This window comes from Thamnophis sirtalis, unplaced genomic scaffold (genome assembly GCF_051295495.1).
Source record: "Thamnophis sirtalis isolate CommonGarterSnake01/CBP01778 unplaced genomic scaffold, rThaSir2_p1.2 scaffold_5, whole genome shotgun sequence".
In the NCBI taxonomy this organism is placed as follows: domain Eukaryota; kingdom Metazoa; phylum Chordata; class Lepidosauria; order Squamata; family Natricidae; genus Thamnophis; species Thamnophis sirtalis.
In genome coordinates, this window is record NW_028261385.1 from 50,175,231 (window position 1) to 50,193,952 (window position 18,722).

Consider the following 18,722-nt stretch of genomic DNA (forward strand, 5'->3'; position numbering starts at 1 on the left):
TAGTTCTAGCTATAGTTGTCTTCACTTAATGACAACTGGGACCAGCAACGTCATTAAATGATAGAGTTGTTAAGTGAGACATCAGGGGACCACAATAGCCTCACTTTGGTTACAGTTAAGCGAGACATTATTTGACTGCAATTTGGGATTTTATTGCTGATAGAGGAATACTTAAGGCTAATTTATATCGCATTTGGGGGTGTTCGTTTTCAGAAAATACTTCAGTGACCACTCCTACATCACCATGTGAAATAATTTCAATTAAAAAAAACACGGTAGTATGCGTTTGCGGGTTGCACGTTTATTTCTGAATAAAAGCACCTTAAAGAATACGTGAGTGTGCCTACGAAGCAGAAAGAAAAGCATTTGGAAGACACACACCAAGCGGAACTAGAGAGCTCGCTCCCAGCATTTGGAAGACACACACCAAGCGGAACTAGAGAGCCCCTGAACCAAATTAGCGAAGGAAGGCGACCCGCTTTTGCGTACGGAATTAGCAGAGAGCTTGCCGGAAGTAGCCGGGAGCATTTCCGGAAGTCCTATAATTTTTTTTTTTTAAAAAAAACGTGGTTGGGGAAGTTATTGGGTTGATGTCGGGGATGTCGGCTGCTGGTGCTGTGGAGTCGGAGGAGCCCAGCAAAGGCAGCGGGCTCTTTGCCGGCTTCCGCGTGCTCGGCCTCCAGTGCAATCACCTGGCGCATGTGCTGCGCTACCACCGACGCCATCGCGAGTTCTACCTGGCCACCGCGGTGGGGAAGAGTTTCCACACTTACAACGTGAGTCGGCTTTGCTCCTGCCCCCCCATCCCACGCGCGTGTAGCTCCCCCCCACTTTATTTTCCCGCCGCATGATTTTGGAGAGAAAGCGGCTGATACATTGGACGCTTTCACCTCGTCGCGGCTGAGATTATAAAAGTCTTCATCTCTCTTCGGATGAGAAGCATTCTTCTCTCGTAAGGGCACCCAAACCACTACATCAGGCAATTAATTCCCGAGGAATGGCAGATTTATCTAGCACTCTTAACGTTGTAAGCATTTTCCTTGCGTGAGTCCAAGCTCAAGCTGGAGGGGCAACCAAGACAAGATTCCCCACTTAAAATGTGTGATAAATCTGTTTCCTTTTTTAAAAAAGTTTTTTATTTTCCATTTTTAAAAATATAAACTTTTCTTCTCTCCTTAAGCAGCGTGTCGTCTGAGTACAAATATTTCTTGCAACATCCTTCCACAAATTCTATACATTAAACAATTATACCATGTGTAACTCTTCATTTCCTTCCTAACAGACCTTCTAATAAAAATATAATAATAACATTAAACATAATTATTCTCATGTTCTCAGTTGCCATTTTATTCTTTTATCTATCTTAATGTATCTTCTATTCTTGTTGTCCTTCCTTTATTTCCAATTTCCTTTTTTATTCTCTATAACCATTAGTTAAAATGCCTCCCATAGCATATAAAAATCAGTTTGTTCCTTCTCCTTAATTGCTAGTGGTAGTCTATTCATTTCTGCACATTCTAATATTTTCCTAATCACCTCTTCAGTAGGAATCTCTTCACTTTTCCAACATTGTGCAAATACAATTCTAGTTGCTGTTAATACATGCATAATTAAATAGATATTTTCTTTGTTATCAGTTTCAGGCAAGATCTCCAACAAAAATATTTCTGGTTTAAACTCAATACATTGTTTTATCATCTTTTCCAACCATATCTTTATTTTTATCCAGTATGTCTTTGCTTCTCCACATGTCCACCACATATGATAAGATCCAGGAACTGTTGGCACTTCCAACATTTAGCTGATTTGTCTTTAAACACCTTTGCCAACCTCGCTGATGGAAGATGCCATCTATAAAACATCTTATATAAATATGTTTCCTATGAGAGTGTCTGGATAGGGAAAGATTCTTAAGTGCTAGAACATCAGCAACGTTGACCACCATCATGTCTTTTGGTTCTGCTGATTTATTTTCTTCCAAGAGTAGTTATAAATGTGTCATATAATATATGTGGCTATATACATATTTATTTATTTATTGTCATGTTAATGTAGTGTTTATTGGAGGTGGAGACCCTTTGAGAGCTGTATGCAACAAAATTTCATTTTAATGTATGCTGATTAGTGTACATTTAAAGTGACAATAAAGTTAGTCTAAGTCTATAAGTTTATAGTCCCCTTTTATGAAAGCACGAATCATTCCTGCATCTAAGAAAGAGAATGTAAACTCCCTTGACTCACAGATGACACCACCTCCTACATTTAGATGTTATGAGTCATCTAGTGTTGGTCAAGCTGCTTTGATTAACAACCATGCAGATTGTTAAATTTGGAGCCTGTATCAGAAGAATCACTGTTTATTTAATATTGCTAACCACAGCAGAAAAAATAAACTCAAGAGTGTTTCTACTTAATTTCCTGGCTAACAAATCTGCTGAAAGGCTCAGAGGCCTTTAGACCCAATGGATCCTAGGTGTGGCTTATTTCTGTGTTATCCATGAGGACTTCAACTTTCCAGGGCCCAAGCTTTGTACCATAAAATGAGCAGACAATAGTGCCAGCTCGTGGCATCCGTTAGTTCCTTCATGGTACTAACTAATACTCTTTACTTGCAATGCCAGCCTTTTCCCACTTAACAATTCATGCAATTCTGGGTTAGGACAGCAATCAGGACTTCTGGGATTTCCATTGCTAAGAAATGTGATCACAAGATATCACACTTTATGACTGCATCACTTAGTGCCAAAAAAATCAGATCCAATTGCAACTGTAACCCGAATTTTCTTATTTTAGAAATCTTTTGGCATGGTTTATATTCTCCAGTACCAGTTTGATATACATTTCTGGAAATGCAAGCAATTGTAATGAGTGTTAATGATAGTCTGTGATGCAACTTTAATTAGGATTTTAAATGACAACTTTATGTTTCTTGTCCTCAGATCAAAATGAATTCGTTTATTTACCATTTAATGCATAGTTTGAAAAGAAAATCAAGAGAGGGCCATAATCAAAATTAGTAATGTCTCATAAGAACAAATAGCATCTAGAATCAGTAATTCAATTGCATGAACTCATACAGATTGCATATCAGATATTAAAACACAAATTGAAGTGTGATTTTTTGCCAACTCCCCACCCCCAAATAGAGATGGTTCAGTGTTCTGTTTTTATTATTTCTATAGTTTTCTATTATTAGAAACTTGCACATTGTAATGTTTTATAAAGCGTTTCTGAATTTCAAGATATTTGATATTTCTATCAAATTACTAAAGTATCTTTATTAATTTTCAGGTGAAGAAGTTGGGGATAGTTGCTGTTAGTAAGTATAATATAATAAACGTATGCTTAAATGTGCAATTTAAACATTTTCTCTCTAAAAAGTGAAAGTTGCTTTTAATAGTACTGTTAGAACCTCTACAAAACATTACCCAAAAGAAATATTTCTATAATCTAATTTAGGAGTATTTTTTTCTAAATAATTTGATCTTTGTAGTATGTAATTTTCATTAATGATCTCTATATTATAACTTCGCCTTGAAAGTGTAGCTACTTTAATATCATATAAAGACATTAATGACCAACATTACAGCATATCAGTATTGTTTAATCCCAGGACAATCTCTATATACGTATTGAATTTTACAAAATATCTATTCAGTTTTTAATGTTTGGTCAGATCCTTGAAGGTTTTGATAATATAGTTTTCACATGGAAGCCACAGTCCAAAAAGAGGATCTATGCATATATAAGAGAATATTTGGAAAGTAGACAGAGCTCAGGTTGGGATTCTGACGAGTGTATTATAATATTAATCTTATGAGTTATTCTGGATAGTAAGATGGATAGCATATACATTTAATGATTAAAATGATAAAATTATGCAATAATAATGTAGCTATCTTCATGTATTTATATAACTTTTGCATTTGACAAGCAGTTCATTTTCGATTGTGATGTATTTTCTACTTATTGGCAATGTCAGACTGAAAAGTTACACTGCTGCCTTAAAAATTAAGATGGAGTAAATGCCACTGAAGACAGTGGTTCCTCCAAGTCAATATGTGTTGGATTGTATTACTATTTCATGAACTTTAACAAAGCAAGTAAATGAGTTGCTCCTTACCTAAATAGCTAATGCAACCTTTAACAATTAATCTGTCTTAATTCTATGTATAATTTTATATACATAGTATAGTCTAGTAGGTACATATGCATAACTATGTATAATACACACACACACACACACACACACACACACACACACACAGTATATCACAGAAGTGAGTACACCCCTCACGTTTTGTAAATGTTTAAGTATACCTTTCATATAACAACATGGAGGTAATGACCCTTGGCTGCAATGTAAAGTAGTGAGTATACAGCTTGTATAGCAGTGTAAATGTGCTGTACCCTCAAAATAATGCAGCACACAGCCATTAATATCTAAACTGGCAAGATATACTTAAATATTTACAAAATGTGAGGGTGTGTGTGCATGCCATAGAAATAATGAATATAGATTGCAATGTTGAGAAAATCATAATTAAATCATAAAGTGTTTCCTGGTAATTTGTACTTGAAAACTGATTATTTGCTTTGGTTTGTTCTATGATTCTTTTAGGCAATGCCTTGCCACAAAATATTACGTGTTTGGCAGCTGATCGAATGCTGGTCTTTGCATCATGTGGTGCTCTTTTGTATGCTTTTGCTCGCAACAAAGAGGTTTGTACTGATGTCAGATAATATGCAGTGATTTGTACCTTACACTAAATTTAATGACTGTAAAATTGCAATTTAGAGAAATTCTATTTTATGAGACGTCAGATGCAGTGAACAAAATGTGCATTTAGATATTTTACCAAAATATAGAATGAGTCCATTATATCTGAAGTGATATAAATCTTAAAATTTTATTATTATTTTTTATTTGCAAGCTGATCTATTTATATAAATGGTGTCATATCATTTACCCCATTATACATCATTATACAAAAAAATAATAATTTGGATTCAGTAATAATTCAGGAATAATGGGATACATGCTCCCCACCCCCATGGTCCTTTAATTTCAGAGTTTACAATATTTATATTTAACATTGAGGTATTGAAAATATTTGAATTTAGATTTACTTAATATGTGAAGAAATATGTTGCAGGGCCAAATAAGGTACTTCAAAATATACCTTAAAGTAAATTCAGCTGAAATTAATTGGATATATCTAAGAAAACATTATTGAACTCTTGCTTTAAAACTATAAAATAGGTATTTAAATGTTGCTTTTATGTCAAAGCTGGTTAGAATATGTTAATAGAAATAACATGATTAATCCATTGAAGAATGATGTTTCCATGTATATTCTTAGTAATATTAGAACATAATATTACACTTTGTGTCCCTTTGAAAAGAAATGGTGGAAGAAAGGGTCAGGAAAATTGTCAGCAATTTTGCTAAGCCAAATCTTTTTCAAAATATTTTGTACAAAAAAAGTAAGGATAAGGTGAAGGAAATATGCATATGAATAGAATGGATATGTAAAATGCCAGGAAGGAAGTACAGAGCTGAAAAAGATCATTGTTGTTTAGAATATATCTTAGGAGACTTAAGGACCAGCAACCATTTCAAATACATTGCACTATGTTTGAAACGATTTCATTTTTGTAGGGATTCACAACTATGCTTTCTTAGAAAAGGCACTTCTTTAAAAATATTATCCAAGTTTGGAGGAAAGTTGAAGGATTTATCTGGCCTCGCATGAAGGCCAGAGCATCAGAAGGACATCTACTTTTAAAAATGCTCAGTATGACATCATAGAGATTTACAGCTAACAACTGAGTAGATTGCCCGCATAATCAACACCTGGTTTGTTTTTGCTTAGCAAAGGATTCTTGCTTAGGAAAGGATTCTGAAGTATAAATGAATTCATATTTCATTGATCTTTTGAATTTTGTAAAAAAAATATTTAAATCTATAGAATAAAAATTTTATGTTTAAAATCCGTCTGATATATTTAACACATTCTTATTGTCCAAATATAATACATTATTTTATTGAAGTAACTGCAGTACTTTAAATTTTAGGTGGTTCACTCTTACTCAGGTCACCGGACAGATATCCTTTTTATATTGCCATTTGGGGATCATGTTATCTCTGTAGATAATGAGAGCATTCTTATTATTTGGGATGTGCAATCAGAAGGTAAGACTAATCTTTTTAAAGTAATAAGTACTGGGTGGGGGAATAAAAAGTGGATATTTATGATGGACATGGACTAATGCTGTTCTTTGTTCTGCAGAAGAATACTTGCAGCTGGATTTTGATAAGACTGTATTTGCCATTTCTGCAGTTTTACACCCACATACTTACATGAATAAAATACTTCTTGGTAGTGAACAAGGACCTTTACAATTGTGGAATGTAAAATCCAAGTAAGAACTATTTTCTCTAGAGACTTAAATTGTTTGTTAATACTTAATGTATTTTTCGCACTATAAGATATACCAGACCATAAGACGCATAGTAGCTTTAGAGGAAGAAAACAAGAAAAAAAATTCTGCCTCTGCCTCCCAGCATCCATCCGGTATCCATCAGACTAGCGTCCTTGCAGCAAACAGCCTGGTCAGCTTCAGCACATTATCGCAGCCCCAGTGCGTGGCTCATCGGGGCTCTGCTCCAGGCAACTGAGATGAGCTGCTTTTGCCATCAGGGAATGCTGGAGCAGCTGATTGGTGGTAGGGTCAGCCTCCCAGAATATCTACCAACACCAATCACCACCACCAATCGCCACCATTTGGTGGCTGTGATCGGCGGCAGTCCCCGCTGCCTAAAACAGTTAATCAGCGGTATTCCAGGAGGCTGATCCAACAGCCAATCAGCTGCTTGGCAGTGAAGGTTCCAGCGTTTCCCAGCAGCAATGACAGGCAGCGGCAGCGCACCAACCCACCTCCCCCTGCCACAATATTCTATAAGACGCACAGCCACTTTCACCCATTTTGTGGAGGGGGAGTGTATAGTGCAAAAAACACGGTAGCTCATATTTTAAAAAACAGAACTGAATGTGTACAGAGGCCTGGTGGAGTTAAGGGAAATTGAATAGTACTAGAAGCTAAACAAGATCATTTCTTAGTATAACAAGGATGGGGCCACCTTCTAGAAATTCTAGGGTCATTGACCTCCTAGAATTAAAAAAAATAAGAAATAAGAAAAATGTATTGAAATATTATAATACTCCTACATTTTTATTTTGCTTCAGAGTGGCTGGGTTGTATTTGCCCTCTAGATAAAAGAAAGACATATTCTTCCAATTACTTTGGAAGTGCTATAACAGATATATGGGATAAATAAATTTTTCCTTAAATCAGCTCATCCTGAGAAAAGGGCTGCTGTCTTTTTACCTTAAAGGGGGCAGAAGTATTGTTCATCATTTTCTTTGAAACTATTAGGATTCTTTTTTGTTTCTTGTTTTCAGGCTCCAAGAAATCATTGGTAATTTCCCCCACTGCCACCTTTAAGCAATACATATTCTGAAATAAGTGTTTTTAATCTTTAGCTGGCTTCTAGCAACCCCTTTTTATCACAGGGAGTATCCTCGACAAGTGAAAATTGGATAGTTTGGGGTTGTTGTTTTTTTAAGTACTTTATTTAAGCTTTTAGAATTATTTATTTTTTAAATTTATATGTTGCCCATTTCAATATCAAGCAACTCTAATTTCTAATTTCCACCACAGAATTGATTGATGTTTCCTATTTCATGGAGAATCAAGGGATAAAATTGGTTACAAGGTGTATGAAACCTATTTTAACCTTAAGCCCCATTCTTATCTCGGTCTGAAACCCCTGACCACTTTGGTAGTATTATTACAGGCTAAATATTTTTAAATATTTTAAATCCTCAATAATTACGCCTCCCTTTTCAGTGGATTAAAGAAACATTTTAAAAGAAATATTTTTCTACCCTTTCATACAATACATAGTACAATTTGTCTTTAATGTAACTGACGAAAAAAATTCTCATCTGTTGTTGCTATTTCTGTGGACAGTTTATTTTTATTTCTCACCTTCTATTTTCTCATAATTGCTATTCTGAAATAGATAGCTCACTTCCTTTTAAAAAAAATAATACCAATTTTTTGTTTCCCTTCTAAGGAAAGGTCTCTGATTAAAGCTTTAGTAATCCCTGGATAATTAAAAGTTTCCAGACTATCTTTTTTCCTTTTGGTTAGTATACCTGAAGGAATGCTTTCAAGAAAGATGTTTTGACTTAACTCAAACAAAATGAATAAAGTTAGCAACACTGCAAGGGAAATACTACCCCTGGACCCAGCCTGAGTAATTTCCAAGCTGCAATGATGAAATAACCCAAGAGAAGTTATTTGAGGACTGGGAGAATAAAACTTATTGGGAAGAGTAAAAATGCAATTCTTCTATTGTATGACACGCCCCAGGGGATGTGCCTTAGTAGTAATTTAAATACAAGGTAATTTCATTTCACATGATTAAATATTCATGGAATATTGATTGTATTGCTTTTCATCCTCTGGTGTTTGTAAACTGAATAAAAAAATGTCCTTTATTTAAAATTATTTTGGATAGGTTTGTGTATATTTTTGGTCATTGACTAATTCTTAATCTTTTCCTTTCCTCAGCAAACTTTTATATACATTTCCAGGATGGGGTGCAGGAGTGACAGTCCTTGAACAGGTAATTTATAAGTTATAAGATTATAAAAAATGGGCATGTAACTATTATGTTACACTTTGTTCATTGATAGTATTTCAGAACTCTTTAGAAACTGTTGGCTTGGTCAGATCTACCCAGTCTTTCTCCAAATAACACTTATACATATATAGTAAAGCTTCAATTTTTCTGAATAATTTGTATGGGTGTCCATTACAACTGAATGTCAGTAAGAATTTGCATATATTTCATTTGACTACATTTATTTTATGTGTGTAATTACTGGATGTAATGTAATTTTATAACTCAGTAAAACCGCTATACTAGAATCATACTTCCAATGCTTTCAACACAGTATTTATATAATATTTCAAAATAAAAAGGTCTGTTTTATTATGCATACTAATTTTCTTTGCAGGCACCAGCAGTGGATGTCATTGCAGTTGGGCTTGTGACTGGGCATATAATAGTGCATAATATTAAGTTTGATGAAACACTGATGAAATTTCAACAGGATTGGGGCCCCATTACTGCAATATCATTTCGTATAGGTAAATCTCAGGATTTATTCAATAATAATAAAAGGAATAGCAAAAAGTTCAAGGAATACAGAATGTCTCCTATGTTATGAATTAAAAACACAAATAGAAGACAATATTAACATTTGTTTGCTAGCTAAATAACTCCTATGCTTCTAATTTTCCTCTTTTTTGTTTTTTGTTTTGTATGCTCAGTTTGGTTGGCTTTGACTCCTGCAAGAAATGTCCCCGCAGTTTTCTTGGCAGATTTCAAAATGGTTTACTCTTGCATTTTTCTTAGGCTTGAGAGAAAACAGCTGGCCCAAGGTCATTTAGTTGGCTTCATGCCTAAAGTGGGATAAGAACTCACAACCTTCCAGTTTCCATCCTGAGGCCTTAACCATTGTATCAACGTGACTCTCAGACATAGAGTACTATAATTTCATGAATTTTAACATAGCTGTTTAAAGCATGTTTTAAAGCTCCTTGACTTTCTTTTCCAATAGTAACTGTTAAGAAGGAATATTTATGTTCCCCCCCCCCCCCTATTTTTTGGATCAGATGGGCATCCAGTTCTGGCTGCTGGAAGTCCTGTTGGGCATATTGGTTTATGGGACCTAGAGGAAAAGAAGCTTTTGGGCCAGATGCGAGATGCACATTCAACAGCAATTTCCGGTATGTCATTTCTCCAAGGAGAGCCACTTCTCATTACTAATGGTGCAGATAATGCTATAAGGGTAAGTTGTGTCGGTTTATACAATCTTTCTCCAAAAATGTTTATGTGCATTTCATCTAGGATTAATGTTCTTTACTTTGTTCTTGGAAACAAATATGTTTTATATTTTCAGTTATATAACAATGCCTCCAGAATAGGATCATTGTTTAAAAACAATTTTAAATGCAAAAAAGGCTTATTTGTCAAATGTTTTGCAGTTGAATCTTGTGAACTGAGAAGTAGGTAAAATTATGTAAAGCAGTAAATGAGTGAATTCTTTAAAAAGCAGACTGTACTGATTGCTAGTACATTGGACACTGCTCAAGGCACTTTGAATTATATAAATTGCCTTTACTCACAGAAATGAAAATTTGATCTGCGACCCTATTCAGATTCTCCAAAAGCTACCTGTTTCCCTTCTGTCTGAATCTTTTATTAGGAATTCTCAGCTTTGCATGATTTCTGATTACTAATAATATGAAATCACCAAATTGGTGTAACACATTTGTTTTTGTATGAAAATTAGGAGTGTTTTAATCCTTTGAGGATTATAAATGAATAGGTGCAGGGATTTTGTGCATGCATCCTTTATGTTCTACTTGAAAGAAGAAAACTACCGGGAGATAAAATTTATTGACAGATTTGGAAGAAAGTTCCAGGCATGGGTATTTCTTTTGAGAAGATAAATCTGTCTGATAGAGGAAAGGTCCCAAAGAATCTTTAACAGTTGTAGCCATCTTTGCACTTTTGTGGGCATGCTGTGGACAGATTATCCTCATTTTATGGCCAGTGACATGACCAAAATGGACCACCCAAAGGTACTTACAACCAGTTCTGAAGTTCCAACAGCCCCTGTCAAATGACAGCATTTATGTCTTTGCCCAAAAGTAGCTTTTACTTCCAGTTTCAGCAAAACGCCCCATAGTTAACATATATTTACTTAATAACCACCGCCTAAAAGGTTGCAAAATCAGATCAGTCACCCAGGTAACCCACTTTACAACCATCACAATTTATGACTGTAATGGGCAGACTCCATCATGGTCACAAGTCAATGATAACCTGTACAAGTAATTAATTCCACAGAAGTGCTAAATAAATTACAGAATTTTAAAGGATTATGTTATGTGCACTGCAGTCTTCAAAATTGGGTGGTGAGATTTGCTGTTCCTCCTTTTTCCTCAAGTATGTTTAATTAGTGTATAAAAGTAACATTCAGCATGGAATGAAAGGCTTTGTGATTATGAACTAAATGGCACCTCTGTGATCTAGGGCATTTGCAGTGGTAAAGTTAGCGATTTTATTTCTAAGTAGCAGATAGTCTAAGTGAAAAGCCACAGTCTAAAGGTTTATTTTATTTACAGTATTAAGCTGGGGAAGGGGGATTAATTTTTGAAAACAAAAGCTTACCTGCATCTGAATTGGTGCCTAAATAAAACAAACAAAATAAAACCTCATGATTAAGGTTCATAGCATTCCCAAGTTGATTCAAATACCTTTAGGTTTTGCAGTAGAATGGAATGTTTGGGAGACAATGGGGAGAGACCTCCAGGAAACAATTCAGACAATTGAGGCAGAGAGCACAAAGCCACAGGAGCAGGGGGTAGGGAAGCAAAGGCCCTCACATTGCTTGGTGGGTGGCGCTGTGCTCAGCTGGAGTGGGGGATTGCTGGGCAGCTGCTCTCATGACCACCCTCCAGGCCTTCCGCAAAGCCCTTAAAACCTGGCTGTTCCGACAGGCCTGGGGCTAAACAACCGTTGCCCCTATCTCGAATGGTATGATTGTTGTGCTTTTAAATTATGTATTGTGTTGTGTTGGTGTTAAACTGTTTGTATCCCCTTTCCCTTGCTCAACTTGTGAGCCGCCCTGAGTCCCCCTCGGGGAAAAGGGCGGCATACAAATGAAATAAATGAAATGAAAATGAAATGAGAGAATACAGTAGGTAGGTAGGGAGGGAGAGATAGAGTAGGTAGATAGGTAGGTAGGTAGGTAGATGTTTGCAGGTGTATTTATCCATGTGCTGGAGAAAGAAATAGCTGAAAACCTGTAGCACCTGACTTGTTTCTGCTGGGACAGCACTTGATCAATGTAATTCTCATCCATTAAAGAGCTTTCCAAAAGGAAAAAAAAGTTTTTGCACTCTGCAAACCTCCAAAAAATGCCCCGTTTTTCAAATAAAAGGCATGAATAGCCGCGGGGGGGGGGGGGGGCTTGCAGAGTGCTCCTGGGGGGTGGGGGTCAAAAAAAGAGCAAAAAAAAGTGCCTGTTTTTTGTCCAAAAAATTGCATGCATGCATAGCCTTATAGAGTGCTGCTCTATAATCCGAAAAATATGGTAATATTCCCTGTTTAAATAGCTTGGATGTAATATTATTTTTTTATCCAAATAATGAGAAAAATTGTTAATGCCAAAAGAAATATCATACACAAAACTCCTATTCATTAGTACTTTATAATGATTTTAACATGAAGACCTGATGTTATACTTTGCACAGGAAAGCTTTTCTTTTAGTTTGTTGCTTACATTTTGTTTGTTTGTTCATTTATTTAATAGGTATGGATCTTTGATGGCCCTGGAGGAAGTGGTAGACTGCTAAGATATCGAATGGGACATAGTGCACCTCCAACAAAAATCCGACATCATGGGCAAAATGGGCAGCAGATTCTTAGTGCTAGTAAGAGTTCTATTTTCTGTTGAAATGACTGCAGGTAGTCCTCACTTAATGACTATTCAGCAACCATTGAAAGTTATGGTGATTCTGAACAAATGATACAGATAGTCCTTGACTTACAACCCACAATTGAGCCCAAAATTTATGTTGCTTAGTGAGACATTTCTTAAGTGATTTTTGCCCTTATTTTATATCACCTTTCTTGCCATGGTTGATAAGCGAATCACTGCAGTTATTAAATTAGTAATACGGTTGTTAAGTGAAGCTGGCTTCCCCATTGACTTTGCTGGTTAGAAGGTCACAAAAGGTGATCACAGGACCCTGGGACACTGCAACCTTCATAAATATAAAGCAGTTGTCAAGCATACAAATTTTGACTATGTGACTATGAGGATGCTGCAACAGCGTAAATGAAAAACTGTCATAAGTCAATTTTTTCAGCGCTGCTATAACTTTAAACAGTCACTAAACAAATGGTTGTAAATTGAAGATTACTTGATTTCAAGGACTATAACCAGGGTCATTGCAGTTCCCACATGATAATGCAGTCAAAATTCATGCTTGGCAGCACTCTACATTTATGACTACAGCATGCACTTCAATTAACTCCTAGGTCCTCCCCCATCTCTTCCCTTTTGGACACTGAGCACTCAAATGCTCTTACCACCCCCAGCCCCTCCACTATCTCAGCCACCTTCACTGTCCTCTCCTTCAACTGCTGATGAGGCACACCCAGCCTAGCTCTTCAGGAGGCAACTCCTGGCTGGGCCTGCCTTAATTGCAGGAAGATGGCGACAGCAAAGGTAGCTCATAAGGGTGGATGGTAAGGGACCATCCCAAGGACATTAGAGTGCTGGGTGTCAAAAAAGGCAGAGATGGAGATGGGTGAGAGAGGAGGGGAAGAATTGAAGCAGAAGTGATCAGGGTCAAGTCACGAAATGTAAGAGGTCCTCTCTTAACAGTACAGTCTGAACCTAACACCTGCAACCAAGACTTCTAGAACTGCTATCACTAAACTGCTTCACTTAGCAACATAGCTTCTGGTCCCAGTTAGGGTTCTTAAGCAAGGACTATCTGTAACACTGTTTTGAATAAAGTGCCATGATTTTGTTACATGGTATGCTTGCTACATCAAGTGTCCCATATTAAAGTTTAGTTGTAAATGAATTTGCTAAATTTGTTTTGGCTTTGTCTCCAATGCAAGTTTAACTGGAGTGTATCTTGACATTTTTCACTCTTTATACATTTCTAAAAAATATTAGGGATTTTGTAACCAATTCTCACGGAAGGTTTGGTTTTCTAAAGTTCCGGACATAGCTTTGCAGTAACTGTAAAAATTGTTGGGTAACAAAGCATATTTGTACTTGTAAATGCCAAGTTTTATTCAGTGGCTTATATAAAGGCTTGCGTGTCATAGATGAATAAAAATGCCTAAAATAAACATTTACACAGGAAGTACTTTCACTCTCTCTTTTATATTTTATCATAGGTCAAGATGGTACTTTACAATCATTTTCCACAGTGCACGAAAGATTCAATAAAAGTTTAGGACGTGGTGAGTGTCACAGTAAAAACAAAATACCAATATCAAAGAAATTGTTAAAACTTATAACAATATTAAAAATGTGGAATTTGTAATTCAGTATTATTTAAATATCAAGAGTCTGTTCAATACATTTTCTGGTTTGTAGCCATGTTTTGAAAAACAATGTGTCTATTGTAAATGCCTCTTTTGAAGGAAACATCATACTGCTAGCCACAAGAGATATGATATTTAATAAATGGGGGTAACAAAGAGGAGTAGGAAGAAAGACTTTTGCCAGGAGGAAGTTGAACTTTTATAAAAAAAGGTTTCTTAGTCCAGGTGAGGTGGTAAATAAGAAAAAAATCACCTTAATTGTCAGTCAGATTGCTTTGGCAGGCTTCAGTTACATCTCTTTACTAGTAATAAAGCCTTTTCCAAAAATCAAAATAATTCTTGTTTTTGAGTTTGCCAGTCTTGCAGATCATGACTGCAGAACCAGCAGAGAAATATAATTGGATGAAATAGGATAACTTTTTAATTAAAAGTGTGTCATCTTTGTATCTGAAAATATTCATTTTTATCTGTATCATCTATTTTAATAGAAAATAAATGGAATTGGATGGTCTTCTAGGAGGAACTTGCAATTTACATTGATCTCAGAACCTCAGTAGTTTTTTGTGGGTTGGGTTTTTTTTTTCCATTTATTTTGCATGCCACATTGCAAAATAGGCAGAACTATGACCAAGTGGCTTTTGTTATTTCTTAAGTGTCAAGTGTTTTTCTGTATATATCCACCCTACATAAATAACAAGACAATAGCAGAAGGAAGAATACCTCTTAGCAATATCTCTTGTTACGTTAAGTTTTTGCAATACTTATATCACCCAATTTGTCTGTTAATTCTAAAAAAAAGGTGTGTGTGTGTCAAAAAGTGCAAAATTAAAGCTGTACCCTCAAGAGGCTTTCAGGCCTATGGGTGGGAAGCTAGGCCACACCTTTTATACCTCTTTTGAACACAAAGGAATCCGAAGTTTTCCCTAGATCTGAATATTCAAACTGTCTATTACATTGTACATAAGTATAATCTTTATTGTCATTGTACTTAAATACAACAAAATTGCATATAGCTGTTTTATCATTTTTCAAGGTTCGATAAATAAGAAGAAATCAAAAAAGAAAGGACTTCATAATGACACAATGGCACTTCCTCCTATTACAACATTTGCAACAGGTATGCAACTGCTGCTTAATTTGAATGAACAAGATTATAACCCATCACATCAAATACTTTTTTTTAATTCATGAGAATTTTATAAATATTCTTCATTGATAGAATTGCTAGCACTGTTTTATCTAGATGAGCTGAGGTAATTTATATGTTTCACTAGAAATAATGAGAGGAGTTTGGCATAGTGGTTAAGGCATCAGGCTACAAACCAGAAGACTATGAATTCTAGTCCCACTTTAAACCAAAGCCGGCTGAGTGACCTTGGCCAGTCATTTTTCCCAGCCCTAGAAATGAGGCAATAACAAACCACTTTTTCCCAAGAAAACTGCAGAGTTCTTGTCCAAATAGTCCCTAAGAATCGGACGTAATTGAATAGAAGGTGGGGGGAGCCAACAGTATAGAAAAGTGAACTTCTTTTGCTTCTTATTCTTGAATAAGAGTTGTCTTTCCTGTTGATCCAAGCTATAGCATTCTCATTGTGTTGGAAAGCATTGTTTTGTAGATCACTTAATTCAGACCTGCACCAAATATGGCCCGAATGCCACATGCAGCCCATTGATCAGCCTTCTACAGCCCACCTATGTTTTAAAAATAAATTCGGCACTGCCCCAAAAGTCACACTGCTGAGTGCCTCCAAACTTATAGGGCTGCCACTGCTCCACCAGGTCTCAATAGCTGCTTAGCATGCCGTGTATTCTTTTGCAGCCTGTGATGATTTTTAATTTATCAGTGTAGTTATTTTCCCTTTACAGTATATGTTGTGCCAGTAGGAACCCATCATTACAGCATTTCTGACAGTTGGCTGTCCAGCCTCTGTTTAAACACTTTTAGCAAAGGAAACTCCACCACTTCCAAGGCAATCTGTTCCATTGGTGAAAAACTTAACCATTAAGATTTTTCTTCCAGATATCTGACTTAAATCTATTTTCTTGTAATTTAAACCTTTTCTTGACTGCTCTTCTGGAACCATTGCCTCATTATCTTCCTGAAATCTCTCTAGGCACTTGAAGACAACAGTTGTGACTCCTTACAATCTTTTGTTTTGGCTAAACATACTCAACACTTCAAACCAATCTACAAGTTTTGTTTTTCTTATCATCCTGGTTTGAATAGGCTATCGTTTGTCAGATGCCAAATGCAGTGCCCAGCACTGGACACAGTATACTAAATGTGGTCTGAGCATCCAGAATAGAGAACTGCAGTTTCTCCTGATTTAGCAGTATTTCTGTTGATGCATTTAGGTTTTGTTTTGGTTTTGTTTTGGTTTTTGGTTTTTTTTGCAATTGCCTATCACTGTTGGTTCAATTTGCAGTTCATCAAGTTATCCAGAGCATTTTGAAATGTAATGCAATATGTGATTTCCACCCCCACCCCCAATCTTATGCTCATCCCTTAGATGCTTTTTCTTTATCCAAAGTTTTCATTCATAGCATTTTGAAGTTGGAAAGAGTCAGCCATAAGCCATAACAAAGATATACTATATTGCCAAAGTATATCAGACCTTAATCAGGTGGTGCAGTGGTTAGAATGCAGTATTGCAGGCTAACTCTAACTCTGGCCTCTACATGACACGGCTCAAAGTTGACTGGGCCTTCAATTCCTTTCATTATTGGTAAAATGAGGATTCAGATTGTTGGAGGCAATATGCTGACCCTGTAAATTGCCCAGGGAGTGCTGTAAAGCACTATGGGACAGCATATAAGTGCCATTGCTATAGGTATTAATCTTGACCAAAGCATATGTTTGAGAATCCCTCAAGGAATAATGTCAACCTGAAGGAAAGCTGCTGGTTTTCAATGATGTTGATCTCTAAGTAGGAAAACAATAAGAAAACACTTAACTGGCTTACTTCAGCTGTTTCAGACATTTCGTTGTTCAATGTGTAAGACCTTATATGGTAAATATTATTTTCACTATAAGGATAAATGCTTTGGAATGGTCTTAACAGGCCCCAGACTATATTACTGAAAATACATGAGTAGTTCTCAAATAGGCACTACATACAAGTAGAATTTCAAGTATTTCTGAGCTACAAAGAAGAGAGAAAAATTCTAAAAGAACTGCGATTTTCTCAACTTTTTTCTAATTCACTTATGGATTCATTAACACATAAAATTTGACCAAGGGTGCCTAAACTTTAACACACAAGTAGTTGGTAAGAATGCTGCATGGGCTGCTGGATCAGTCAGCACTGTGTTTATTCTAGGCTAATGTATTTGTTCCTCTTGCTTTACTGTTACAAGAATGTGCTTGAAAATATAAAACATGCTATACGTAAATGTACTATAACAATTTCAAGTGCATCATTTGAAAAGTAACATAGTCCAATTGGTTTAGCATTTTTATTATGTTGTAATTTAGAAAAAATGTTACAATTACCCTGTGTTTTAAAAATCTATCAGTTAAAGAGTTGAATATATAATGAGTATTGATTGCATTGCAGAGGTGGCCCGTCAAAATGACTGGGATGGTATCATTGCTTGCCATCAAGGTTATGTAACTTGTACTACTTGGAATTATCAGAAATCTTCAATGGGAATCCATAAACTGAAACCAAAAGATGTCAGCAAAAATAAATCTCTTGGTATCTATGCAACAGTAAGTTTTTTTTCTTAAATTATTGGAGGCAATTCTTAAAATCATGTAAAGCTGAAATCTTTTCAAGTACAGCTCTTCAGCTTACTTTGTATTTAGATTATACAGCATGCATTGTTACCTTGATTTTCCAAAGCTCATTTGTATGAATATCTAAGCATTATTTGAAAATAAATCAGTTTGAATGAATAACTATAAAATATTTAAGTTTTTAAATATTGTTTGTAAATTGTTTGCTATATTCCAGAGATACTGCTTTATATAAACAACTTGTTTTTTGTCTTTCTCTTGAAAGGCAGTAGACATTACTTCTTGTGGAAATTTTGCAGTAATTGGACTTTCAACAGGGCATGTGGATAGATACAATATGCAGTCTGGCATTCACAGAGGACGTTATGGTGAAGAAAAAGGTGAAAATCAGACCTTTAAAAAAAAAAGCATTGATCAAAGTTTCAATAGCTTGCGTGTAGTCAATATATCCTTTGCTTCATTTTAATAAAAAATAATAATATAGTATAATAACAGAGATGGAAGGGATCTTGGAGGTCTTCTAGTCCAACCCTCTGCTTAGGTAGGAAACCCTTCAGACACATAGTTATCCAACAACTTCTTAAAAACTTCCAGTATTGGAGCATTCACAACTTCTGGAGGCAAGTAGTTCCACTAATACTGTTCTAACTGTCAGGAAATTTCTCCTTAGTTCTAAGCTGCTTCTCTCCTTGATTAGTTTTCACCCATTGCTTCTTGTTCTACCCTCAGGTGCTTTGCCTGTCTGTCACTGTAGGCTCAGGACCA

General features: G+C 35.8%; 1 protein-coding gene across 1 annotated transcript in view; it reads left to right on the top strand.

Moving 5' to 3' along the window:
* Window positions 1-548: 548 nt before the first annotated feature.
* Window positions 549-18,722, top strand: part of WDR36 (WD repeat domain 36) — a 39,576-nt gene continuing 21,402 nt past the window's right edge. The window contains exons 1-13 of the mRNA XM_087715797.1: window positions 549-776; window positions 3,292-3,319; window positions 4,622-4,722; window positions 6,079-6,196; window positions 6,294-6,426; window positions 8,644-8,698; window positions 9,093-9,225; window positions 9,754-9,929; window positions 12,462-12,582; window positions 14,069-14,134; window positions 15,252-15,335; window positions 17,776-17,930; window positions 18,223-18,337. Of these exons, the coding sequence (XP_087571923.1) occupies window positions 591-776; window positions 3,292-3,319; window positions 4,622-4,722; window positions 6,079-6,196; window positions 6,294-6,426; window positions 8,644-8,698; window positions 9,093-9,225; window positions 9,754-9,929; window positions 12,462-12,582; window positions 14,069-14,134; window positions 15,252-15,335; window positions 17,776-17,930; window positions 18,223-18,337 (1,471 nt within the window). The 5' untranslated portion in view covers window positions 549-590. The remainder of the gene's footprint in view (window positions 777-3,291; window positions 3,320-4,621; window positions 4,723-6,078; window positions 6,197-6,293; window positions 6,427-8,643; window positions 8,699-9,092; window positions 9,226-9,753; window positions 9,930-12,461; window positions 12,583-14,068; window positions 14,135-15,251; window positions 15,336-17,775; window positions 17,931-18,222; window positions 18,338-18,722) is intronic.